Genomic DNA, 12268 nt, shown 5'->3' on the forward strand with positions numbered 1-12268 from the left:
GTTACAGGCATCTCATGACAGCTTCTCAATCAGCCACTCTATTTATCTTTGTTTCAATATATACACGACAGCTGATCCTCTTCTGAAACTACATGTTTACATTATGTGAACAGACAAGTATATTTTAAACAGCATTCTTTGCCAAAATTTGATTAATCAGAACCTATGACCTTCACTATGTTGGAATCGCCAAATGAGTATCCATCTGAGGTAACATGGACTCAGCTCGGAGATTCTGCACTGACTCCATTGACCCTGCTGTCTCTCCACACAGGTTTCCAGACCACCTGCTGAATTTTTCCAGCAAATTCACTTTTGATTTCTGATTTCAAGCTTCCACAGTCAAGACGGTTTTCTACCATTCCCAGACTTCTTGTGTAACTCAACATGATAACAGATTTCATTTCAACTGGTAAACTTACCAGGTGATAATAATTGTCCATTGGCGTGGCAAGAGCATCTTGTTGTTTCTGTAGTTGTGGGAGTTACTGTTACAGTTGTTGCAGTTTCGGATGGAGTGGTGGTCGGTGCTGTGGTGGTGTGACATTTACCCATGTACGGCATAATCTCACAGTTCTTGGTACAGAGAGTGAAATTACACAAGCCTGATTTACCGACTGAAGTTACCATTGCCTGTCCTGGAAGACAAAAGTCATGAAATTATGTTACACGCATCGCATAATGAGTTCTCACACAGCCACTCTCTTTACCTTCCTGTCAATATATAGACGACAGTGGCTGCTGTCTTGGAACCATGAGAAAATAAACATGACTGTGCAATTACCATGCATAAAGACAACACGTTAAAATTATGGGCAAATGTCATGTATGCTCTAACCCGCTATTTTGACAGGAAAATTATTTGTGAGGACATATCGCATTCATTACACGGTTGCTAAACTCCCTGGATATGCTTCATTTACCAAAATGTTGAACTGTTTCCAAACAGTAAAGATGCATTTGGCTAATTGTACTGACCCTAATGTAACCTAGATATGGCATCATTGCATTTGAGTTGTCTGCCCTTGAGTTTGTTCACCATTTTGCTCATCTCTGTAGTGAAACTCAAAGAATTTCAAACTGCATTAAAAAACATTGCTAGATCTTCCTCAAAATCAGAATATGTCATCATGCAAGACAAGACGTGGTTAAAAACTATGAAATCTGAAGTCACTATGGCCACTGGCCAATAGATGTGGGAAATGGCTGAGATACGATATAAATGGTGTGCTGTCGTCAGACAAGAAAACAATGTCTGAAGATGAAGCAAAGCACAGAAGCTCCAGAGGAGAGTGAAAATTCTAACATTCTCCTTTCATTTCCAAAAAGAACCAGGACATTTAAAGGTTCGTTCAGCAGTACAGAAAACCAAGATAATTGATAAAACAAAAAAGATGAGATCTTCCGAAAAGCTAAAAACAAACTTATTCTGCAAGACAAGATTTGGCATGGAACATTGCAATCAGAAATCAACACAGGCTGATTGACGAGGTAAATGGGTGTGGCAAACATCGAAATGGTGCGTACGAATGGTTAGCAGACATAAACAGACAAGTGAGCAAAGTACATTAATGTTAGTGCAAATTGAACTTAGTTTCTTTCTTCTTTCACTTCCCAAAGAAACAACCAGCTGCACATGTTCATCCTGCAGAAAAGCAACGACATTTGTTTGATGAAATGAAACAAGGCAAGAAAGTTTCCACTTCCTGCAACCGCTTGGAACAAGTCATTCACAATGTTGGAATTGCCAGTTTAGGGAGCATTCTTGATCACACTTCTGAGAGGTTGATGGAGACACATATCAGGAAAGATTCCCAGCTTGCCTATGCAATTTGTCATGATACCAGATTTCATTTCAGTTGATACACTTACCAGGTGCTAATGTTTGTCCATTGGCGTGGCAAGAGCATCTTGTGGTTTCTGTAGATGTGGGAGTTACTGTGACTGTCGTTGTAGTTTCAGATGGAGTGGTGGTTGGTGCTGTGGTGGTTTGACATATACCTGGGTACGTCAAAGTCTCACAGCTCTTGGTACAGAGAGTGAAATTACACAAGCCTGATTTACCGACAGAAGTTACCACTGCCTGCCCTGCAAGACAAAAGTCAGGAAAATTATGTTACAGGCATCTCATGACAGCTTCTCAATCAGCCACTCTATTTATCTTTGTTTCAATATATACACGACAGCTGATCCTCTTCTGAAACTACATGTTTACATTATGTGAACAGACAAGTATATTTTAAACAGCATTCTTTGCCAAAATTTGATTAATCAGAACCTATGACCTTCACTATGTTGGAATCGCCAAATGAGTATCCATCTGAGGTAACATGGACTCAGCTCGGAGATTCTGCACTGACTCCATTGACCCTGCTGTCTCTCCACACAGGTTTCCAGACCACCTGCTGAATTTTTCCAGCAAATTCACTTTTGATTTCTGATTTCAAGCTTCCACAGTCAAGACGGTTTTCTACCATTCCCAGACTTCTTGTGTAACTCAACATGATAACAGATTTCATTTCAACTGGTAAACTTACCAGGTGATAATAATTGTCCATTGGCGTGGCAAGAGCATCTTGTTGTTTCTGTAGTTGTGGGAGTTACTGTTACAGTTGTTGCAGTTTCGGATGGAGTGGTGGTCGGTGCTGTGGTGGTGTGACATTTACCCATGTACGGCATAATCTCACAGTTCTTGGTACAGAGAGTGAAATTACACAGGTCTGATTTACCGACAGAAGTTACCACTGCCTGTCCTGGAAGACAAAAGTCATGAAATTATGTCACACGCATCGCATAATGAGTTCTCACACAGCCACTCTCTTTACCTTCCTGTCAATATATAGACGACAGTGGCTGCTGTCTTGGAACCATGAGAAAATAAACATGACTGTGCAATTACCATGCATAAAGACGACACGTTAAAATTATGGGCAAATGTCATGTATGCTCTAACCCGCTATTTTGACAGGAAAATTATTTGTGAGGACATATCGCATTCATTACACGGTTGCTAAACTCCCTGGATATGCTTCATTTACCAAAATGTTGAACTGTTTCCAAACAGTAAAGATGCATTTGGCTAATTGTACTGACCCTAATGTAACCTAGATATGGCATCATTGCATTTGAGTTGTCTGCCCTTGAGTTTGTTCACCATTTTGCTCATCTCTGTAGTGAAACTCAAAGAATTTCAAACTGCATTAAAAAACATTGCTAGATCTTCCTCAAAATCAGAATATGTCATCGTGCAAGACAAGACGTGGTTAAAAACTATGAAATCTGAAGTCACTATGGCCACTGGCCAATAGATGTGGGAAATGGCTGAGATACGATATAAATGGTGTGCTGTCGTCAGACAAGAAAACAATGTCTGAAGATGAAGCAAAGCACAGAAGCTCCAGAGGAGAGTGAAAATTCTAACATTCTCCTTTCATTTCCAAAAAGAACCAGGACATTTAAAGGTTCGTTCAGCAGTACAGAAAACCAAGATAATTGATAAAACAAAAAAGATGAGATCTTCCGAAAAGCTAAAAACAAACTTATTCTGCAAGACAAGATTTGGCATGGAACATTGCAATCAGAAATCAACACAGGCTGATTGACGAGGTAAATGGGTGTGGCAAACATCGAAATGGTGCGTACGAATGGTTAGCAGACATAAACAGACAAGTGAGCAAAGTACATTAATGTTAGTGCAAATTGAACTTAGTTTCTTTCTTCTTTCACTTCCCAAAGAAACAACCAGCTGCACATGTTCATCCTGCAGAAAAGCAACGACATTTGTTTGATGAAATGAAACAAGGCAAGAAAGTTTCCACTTCCTGCAACCGCTTGGAACAAGTCATTCACAATGTTGGAATTGCCAGTTTAGGGAGCATTCTTGATCACACTTCTGAGAGGTTGATGGAGACACATATCAGGAAAGATTCCCAGCTTGCCTATGCAATTTGTCATGATACCAGATTTCATTTCAGTTGATACACTTACCAGGTGCTAATGTTTGTCCATTGGCGTGGCAAGAGCATCTTGTGGTTTCTGTAGATGTGGGAGTTACTGTGACTGTCGTTGTAGTTTCAGATGGAGTGGTGGTTGGTGCTGTGGTGGTTTGACATATACCTGGGTACGTCAAAGTCTCACAGCTCTTGGTACAGAGAGTGAAATTACACAAGCCTGATTTACCGACAGAAGTTACCACTGCCTGCCCTGCAAGACAAAAGTCAGGAAAATTATGTTACAGGCATCTCATGACAGCTTCTCAATCAGCCACTCTATTTATCTTTGTTTCAATATATACACGACAGCTGATCCTCTTCTGAAACTACATGTTTACATTATGTGAACAGACAAGTATATTTTAAACAGCATTCTTTGCCAAAATTTGATTAATCAGAACCTATGACCTTCACTATGTTGGAATCGCCAAATGAGTATCCATCTGAGGTAACATGGACTCAGCTCGGAGATTCTGCACTGACTCCATTGACCCTGCTGTCTCTCCACACAGGTTTCCAGACCACCTGCTGAATTTTTCCAGCAAATTCACTTTTGATTTCTGATTTCAAGCTTCCACAGTCAAGACGGTTTTCTACCATTCCCAGACTTCTTGTGTAACTCAACATGATAACAGATTTCATTTCAACTGGTAAACTTACCAGGTGATAATAATTGTCCATTGGCGTGGCAAGAGCATCTTGTTGTTTCTGTAGTTGTGGGAGTTACTGTTACAGTTGTTGCAGTTTCGGATGGAGTGGTGGTCGGTGCTGTGGTGGTGTGACATTTACCCATGTACGGCATAATCTCACAGCTCTTGGTACAGAGAGTGAAATTACACAAGCCTGATTTACCGACAGAAGTTACCATTGCCTGCCCTGGAAGACAAAAGTCATGAAATTATGTCACACGCATCGCATAATGAGTTCTCACACAGCCACTCTCTTTACCTTCCTGTCAATATATAGACGACAGTGGCTGCTGTCTTGGAACCATGAGAAAATAAACATGACTGTGCAATTACCATGCATAAAGACGACACGTTAAAATTATGGGCAAATGTCATGTATGCTCTAACCCGCTATTTTGACAGGAAAATTATTTGTGAGGACATATCGCATTCATTACACGGTTGCTAAACTCCCTGGATATGCTTCATTTACCAAAATGTTGAACTGTTTCCAAACAGTAAAGATGCATTTGGCTAATTGTACTGACCCTAATGTAACCTAGATATGGCATCATTGCATTTGAGTTGTCTGCCCTTGAGTTTGTTCACCATTTTGCTCATCTCTGTAGTGAAACTCAAAGAATTTCAAACTGCATTAAAAAACATTGCTAGATCTTCCTCAAAATCAGAATATGTCATCGTGCAAGACAAGACGTGGTTAAAAACTATGAAATCTGAAGTCACTATGGCCACTGGCCAATAGATGTGGGAAATGGCTGAGATACGATATAAATGGTGTGCTGTCGTCAGACAAGAAAACAATGTCTGAAGATGAAGCAAAGCACAGAAGCTCCAGAGGAGAGTGAAAATTCTAACATTCTCCTTTCATTTCCAAAAAGAACCAGGACATTTAAAGGTTCGTTCAGCAGTACAGAAAACCAAGATAATTGATAAAACAAAAAAGATGAGATCTTCCGAAAAGCTAAAAACAAACTTATTCTGCAAGACAAGATTTGGCATGGAACATTGCAATCAGAAATCAACACAGGCTGATTGACGAGGTAAATGGGTGTGGCAAACATCGAAATGGTGCGTACGAATGGTTAGCAGACATAAACAGACAAGTGAGCAAAGTACATTAATGTTAGTGCAAATTGAACTTAGTTTCTTTCTTCTTTCACTTCCCAAAGAAACAACCAGCTGCACATGTTCATCCTGCAGAAAAGCAACGACATTTGTTTGATGAAATGAAACAAGGCAAGAAAGTTTCCACTTCCTGCAACCGCTTGGAACAAGTCATTCACAATGTTGGAATTGCCAGTTTAGGGAGCATTCTTGATCACACTTCTGAGAGGTTGATGGAGACACATATCAGGAAAGATTCCCAGCTTGCCTATGCAATTTGTCATGATACCAGATTTCATTTCAGTTGATACACTTACCAGGTGCTAATGTTTGTCCATTGGCGTGGCAAGAGCATCTTGTGGTTTCTGTAGATGTGGGAGTTACTGTGACTGTCGTTGTAGTTTCAGATGGAGTGGTGGTTGGTGCTGTGGTGGTTTGACATATACCTGGGTACGTCAAAGTCTCACAGCTCTTGGTACAGAGAGTGAAATTACACAAGCCTGATTTACCGACAGAAGTTACCACTGCCTGCCCTGCAAGACAAAAGTCAGGAAAATTATGTTACAGGCATCTCATGACAGCTTCTCAATCAGCCACTCTATTTATCTTTGTTTCAATATATACACGACAGCTGATCCTCTTCTGAAACTACATGTTTACATTATGTGAACAGACAAGTATATTTTAAACAGCATTCTTTGCCAAAATTTGATTAATCAGAACCTATGACCTTCACTATGTTGGAATCGCCAAATGAGTATCCATCTGAGGTAACATGGACTCAGCTCGGAGATTCTGCACTGACTCCATTGACCCTGCTGTCTCTCCACACAGGTTTCCAGACCACCTGCTGAATTTTTCCAGCAAATTCACTTTTGATTTCTGATTTCAAGCTTCCACAGTCAAGACGGTTTTCTACCATTCCCAGACTTCTTGTGTAACTCAACATGATAACAGATTTCATTTCAACTGGTAAACTTACCAGGTGATAATAATTGTCCATTGGCGTGGCAAGAGCATCTTGTTGTTTCTGTAGTTGTGGGAGTTACTGTTACAGTTGTTGCAGTTTCGGATGGAGTGGTGGTCGGTGCTGTGGTGGTGTGACATTTACCCATGTACGGCATAATCTCACAGCTCTTGGTACAGAGAGTGAAATTACACAAGCCTGATTTACCGACAGAAGTTACCATTGCCTGCCCTGGAAGACAAAAGTCATGAAATTATGTCACACGCATCGCATAATGAGTTCTCACACAGCCACTCTCTTTACCTTCCTGTCAATATATAGACGACAGTGGCTGCTGTCTTGGAACCATGAGAAAATAAACATGACTGTGCAATTACCATGCATAAAGACGACACGTTAAAATTATGGGCAAATGTCATGTATGCTCTAACCCGCTATTTTGACAGGAAAATTATTTGTGAGGACATATCGCATTCATTACACGGTTGCTAAACTCCCTGGATATGCTTCATTTACCAAAATGTTGAACTGTTTCCAAACAGTAAAGATGCATTTGGCTAATTGTACTGACCCTAATGTAACCTAGATATGGCATCATTGCATTTGAGTTGTCTGCCCTTGAGTTTGTTCACCATTTTGCTCATCTCTGTAGTGAAACTCAAAGAATTTCAAACTGCATTAAAAAACATTGCTAGATCTTCCTCAAAATCAGAATATGTCATCGTGCAAGACAAGACGTGGTTAAAAACGATGAAATCTGAAGTCACTATGGCCACTGGCCAATAGATGTGGGAAATGGCTGAGATACGATATAAATGGTGTGCTGTCGTCAGAGAAGAAAACAATGTCTGAAGATGAAGCAAAGCACAGAAGCTCCAGAGGAGAGTGAAAATTCTAACATTCTCCTTTCATTTCCAAAAAGAACCAGGACATTTAAAGGTTCGTTCAGCAGTACAGAAAACCAAGATAATTGATAAAACAAAAAAGATGAGATCTTCCGAAAAGCTAAAAACAAACTTATTCTGCAAGACAAGATTTGGCATGGAACATTGCAATCAGAAATCAACACAGGCTGATTGACGAGGTAAATGGGTGTGGCAAACATCGAAATGGTGCGTACGAATGGTTAGCAGACATAAACAGACAAGTGAGCAAAGTACATTAATGTTAGTGCAAATTGAACTTAGTTTCTTTCTTCTTTCACTTCCCAAAGAAACAACCAGCTGCACATGTTCATCCTGCAGAAAAGCAACGACATTTGTTTGATGAAATGAAACAAGGCAAGAAAGTTTCCACTTCCTGCAACCGCTTGGAACAAGTCATTCACAATGTTGGAATTGCCAGTTTAGGGAGCATTCTTGATCACACTTCTGAGAGGTTGATGGAGACACATATCAGGAAAGATTCCCAGCTTGCCTATGCAATTTGTCATGATACCAGATTTCATTTCAGTTGATACACTTACCAGGTGCTAATGTTTGTCCATTGGCGTGGCAAGAGCATCTTGTGGTTTCTGTAGATGTGGGAGTTACTGTGACTGTCGTTGTAGTTTCAGATGGAGTGGTGGTTGGTGCTGTGGTGGTTTGACATATACCTGGGTACGTCAAAGTCTCACAGCTCTTGGTACAGAGAGTGAAATTACACAAGCCTGATTTACCGACAGAAGTTACCACTGCCTGCCCTGCAAGACAAAAGTCAGGAAAATTATGTTACAGGCATCTCATGACAGCTTCTCAATCAGCCACTCTATTTATCTTTGTTTCAATATATACACGACAGCTGATCCTCTTCTGAAACTACATGTTTACATTATGTGAACAGACAAGTATATTTTAAACAGCATTCTTTGCCAAAATTTGATTAATCAGAACCTATGACCTTCACTATGTTGGAATCGCCAAATGAGTATCCATCTGAGGTAACATGGACTCAGCTCGGAGATTCTGCACTGACTCCATTGACCCTGCTGTCTCTCCACACAGGTTTCCAGACCACCTGCTGAATTTTTCCAGCAAATTCACTTTTGATTTCTGATTTCAAGCTTCCACAGTCAAGACGGTTTTCTACCATTCCCAGACTTCTTGTGTAACTCAACATGATAACAGATTTCATTTCAACTGGTAAACTTACCAGGTGATAATAATTGTCCATTGGCGTGGCAAGAGCATCTTGTTGTTTCTGTAGTTGTGGGAGTTACTGTTACAGTTGTTGCAGTTTCGGATGGAGTTGTAGTGGGTGCTGTAGTGGTGTGACATTTGCCTGTGTAGTTCATAATCTCACAGCTCTTGGTACAGACCGTGATATTACACAAGCCTGATTTACCGACTGAAGTTACCACTGCCTGTCCTGGAAGACAAAAGTCATGAAATTATGTCACACGCATCGCATAATGAGTTCTCACACAGCCACTCTCTTTACCTTCCTGTCAATATATAGACGACAGTGGCTGCTGTCTTGGAACCATGAGAAAATAAACATGACTGTGCAATTACCATGCATAAAGACAACACGTTAAAACTATGGGCAAATGTCATGTATGCTCTAACCCGCTATTTTGACAGGAAAATTATTTGTGAGGACATATCGCATTCATTACACGGTTGCTACAGTCCCTGGATATGCTTCATTTACCAAAATGTTGAACTGTTTCCAAACAGTAAAGATGCATTTGGCTAATTGTACTGACCCTAATGTAACCTAGATATGGCATCATTGCATTTGAGTTGTCTGCCCTTGTGTTTGTTCATCATTTTTCACATCTTTGTAGTTAAAGCTCAAAGTATTTCAAACTGCATTAAAAAACATTGCACGATCTTCCTCAAATTCAGAATATGTCATCGTGCAAGAAAAGGCATGGTTAAAAACTATGAAATCTGAAGTCAATATGGCCACTGGCCAATATATGTGGGAAATGGCTGAGATACGATATAAATGGTGTGCTGTCGTCAGACAAGAAAACAATGTCTTAAGATTAAGCAAAGCACAGAAGCTCCAGAGGAGAGTGAAAATTCTAACATTCTCCTTTCATTTCCAAAAAGAACCAGGACATTTAAAGGTTCGTTCAACATTGCAGAAAACCAAGATAATTGATAAAACAAAAAATATGAGATCTTCCTAAACGCTAAAAACAAACATATTCTGCAAGACAAGATTTGGCATGGAACATTGCAATCAGAAATCAACACAGGCTGATTGATGAGGTAAATGGCTGTGGCAAACATCGAAATGGTGCGTACGAATGGTTAGCAGACATAAACAGACAAGTGAGCAAAATACATTAATGTTAGTTCAAATTGAACTTAGTTTCTTTCTTCTTTCACTTCCCAAAGAAACAACCACCTGCAGATGTTCGTCAAGCAGAAAAGCAACGCTATTTGTGAGTTCTCAACCTGAGGCCCTACACTGTCGAGCCTCCCTCCCACCCACCTTCTCTAACCATACTAAGAGTTTCTAAACTAGACATATTTTCACGTTTCTCTTTTTTTTCTTCTCTTCCTTTGTTTAGTTCTGTGATGGCTTTCTGAGTAGCGGGATATGGATGTTTGGACAGTTGCATGTTTCTCTTGCAGAATGTGGCTGGTGAGAGACAGTTCACATGTCTCTGCCGACTACATTTGCGTGTAGTACACCCAACCCCAGCTCCTCGAAAACCGAGTTAGGGAACAGGAGATGGAGTTGAATGATCTACAGATCATGCAGTAGGCTGAGGGGGTAATTGCGAGAATGTACAGCGAGATGGTCATTTCCCAGACACAGGATAACCACAGCTGGTTACTGTCAGGGGGAGGGAACTGACGTTCAGAGCAGGGATCCCCTGTGATCGTTTCCCTCAGCAATAAGCATACCATTTTGGATACTGCTGGTGGGGACGGCCTTCCAGGGGAAAACCGTAGTTGTCAGGTCTCTGGCACTGAGCTTGGCACCATGGCTCAGAAGGAAAGGGGAGAAAATAGAAAAGCGCTAGTGGTAGGGGATTCTGTAGTTTGTCGAATTGACAGGAGATTTTGTGGTCAGGTACGGAACTCTCGGAAGGTATGTTGCCTCCCCGGTGCCAGGGTCCAGGATGTCGCCAATTGGGTTTACAAGATTCTGAAAGGGGAGGGTGAGTAGGCAGAAATAGTGGAACATATTGGCACCAGTGATATAGTCAGGAAAGGGATTGAGGATCTGAAAAGTGACTACAGAGAGTTAGGTTGGAAGCTGAAGAGCAGCATGAGAAGAGTAGTAATCTCAGGTTTGCTCCCTGTGCCACAGTCAGCAAGTGCAGTTAAACACGTGGCTGCGAGGCTGGTGCAGGAGGGAGGGCTTCACGTACCTAGACCACTGGGATACCTTCCGGGGAAGGTGGAACCTGTACATGAAGGACGGGTTGCACCTGAACTGGAGGGGCACAAATATTCTGGGTGGAAGATTTGCTTGTGTGATTCGGAAGGGTTTAATCTAGTTTGGCAGGGGAGTGGGAATCAGAGTCACATGTCTGAGAGGAGGGTCAGTTGCAGACGGGATAGTGACAAGATGTATTGAATCTATCAGGAAGGTTTCTAATGCGATGAAACAAAGGGATCGGTTAAAGTGTGTCTGCTTTAATGCAAGGAGTGTCCGAAATAAGAGTGACGAACTTAGAGCATGGATCAGTACTTGGGGCTACGCTATTGTGGCCATAACGGAGACGTGGGTTTCACAGGGTCAGGAATGGCTGCTTGATGTTCCAGGGTTTAGAACATTTAAAAAAGAACAGGGAGGGTGGAAAAAGAGGAGGGGGTGTAGCATTGCTAATCAGAGAGTGCATCACGGCTATAGAAACGAAGGTTGTTGAGGAAGGTTTGTCTACTGAGTCAGTATGGGTGGAAGTTAGGAATATCAAAGGAACAGTCACCACATTGGGGGGTTTCTACAGATCACCTAATAGCAGTAGAAAGATTGAAGATCTCATAGGCGGGCAGATTCTGGAAAAATGCAGAAGTAGCAGGGTTGTTGTTATGGGCGATTTCAACTTTCCCAATATCGATTGGAACCTCCAAAGTGCAGATGGTTTGGATGGAGCCATTTGTGTCAGGTGTGTACAGGAGGGGTTCCTTACTCAGTATGTAGACAGGCCGATGAGGGGAGAGGCCATTTTGGATTTGGGGCTCGGCAAAGAGCCAGATACAGGCGTCAGATCTCATGGTAGGAGAGCACTTTGGTGAAAGTGATCACAACTGCCTCATATTTAACATAGCCTTGGAGAGTGAAAGGAGCAGTCACCAGAGAAGATATTTAATTGTGGAAAAGGAAATTATGAAACTATCAGACAGGAGTTGGGAAGTACAGATTGGGAGCAATTGTTCCACAGAAAGGGCACAGCAGACATGTGGAGACTATTTAAAGAGCAGTTGTTGCGAATGATGCACAAACTTGTTCCTCTGAGACAGGCAAGATGGGGTAAGATTAAGGAATCTTGGATGATGAGAACAGAGGAACTTCTCATCAAAAAGAAGAAGGCAGTTTACATAAGGTGGAGGAAGCAAGGATCTAGC

General features: G+C 41.3%; 1 protein-coding gene across 1 annotated transcript in view; it reads right to left on the reverse strand.

Moving 5' to 3' along the window:
* LOC140493876 (uncharacterized) overlaps nucleotides 1-12268 on the reverse strand; it is a 172247-nt gene that overhangs the window by 87719 nt on the left and 72260 nt on the right. Inside the window, exons 31-39 of the mRNA XM_072592870.1 lie at nucleotides 8883-9098; nucleotides 8218-8433; nucleotides 6768-6983; nucleotides 6103-6318; nucleotides 4653-4868; nucleotides 3988-4203; nucleotides 2538-2753; nucleotides 1873-2088; nucleotides 552-638 (exon numbers count right to left, since the gene is read on the reverse strand). Coding sequence (XP_072448971.1) covers nucleotides 552-638; nucleotides 1873-2088; nucleotides 2538-2753; nucleotides 3988-4203; nucleotides 4653-4868; nucleotides 6103-6318; nucleotides 6768-6983; nucleotides 8218-8433; nucleotides 8883-9098 — 1815 coding nt within the window. The remainder of the gene's footprint in view (nucleotides 1-551; nucleotides 639-1872; nucleotides 2089-2537; nucleotides 2754-3987; nucleotides 4204-4652; nucleotides 4869-6102; nucleotides 6319-6767; nucleotides 6984-8217; nucleotides 8434-8882; nucleotides 9099-12268) is intronic.

Source organism: Chiloscyllium punctatum, chromosome 22, assembly GCF_047496795.1.
Source record: "Chiloscyllium punctatum isolate Juve2018m chromosome 22, sChiPun1.3, whole genome shotgun sequence".
Taxonomy (NCBI): Eukaryota; Metazoa; Chordata; class Chondrichthyes; order Orectolobiformes; family Hemiscylliidae; genus Chiloscyllium; species Chiloscyllium punctatum.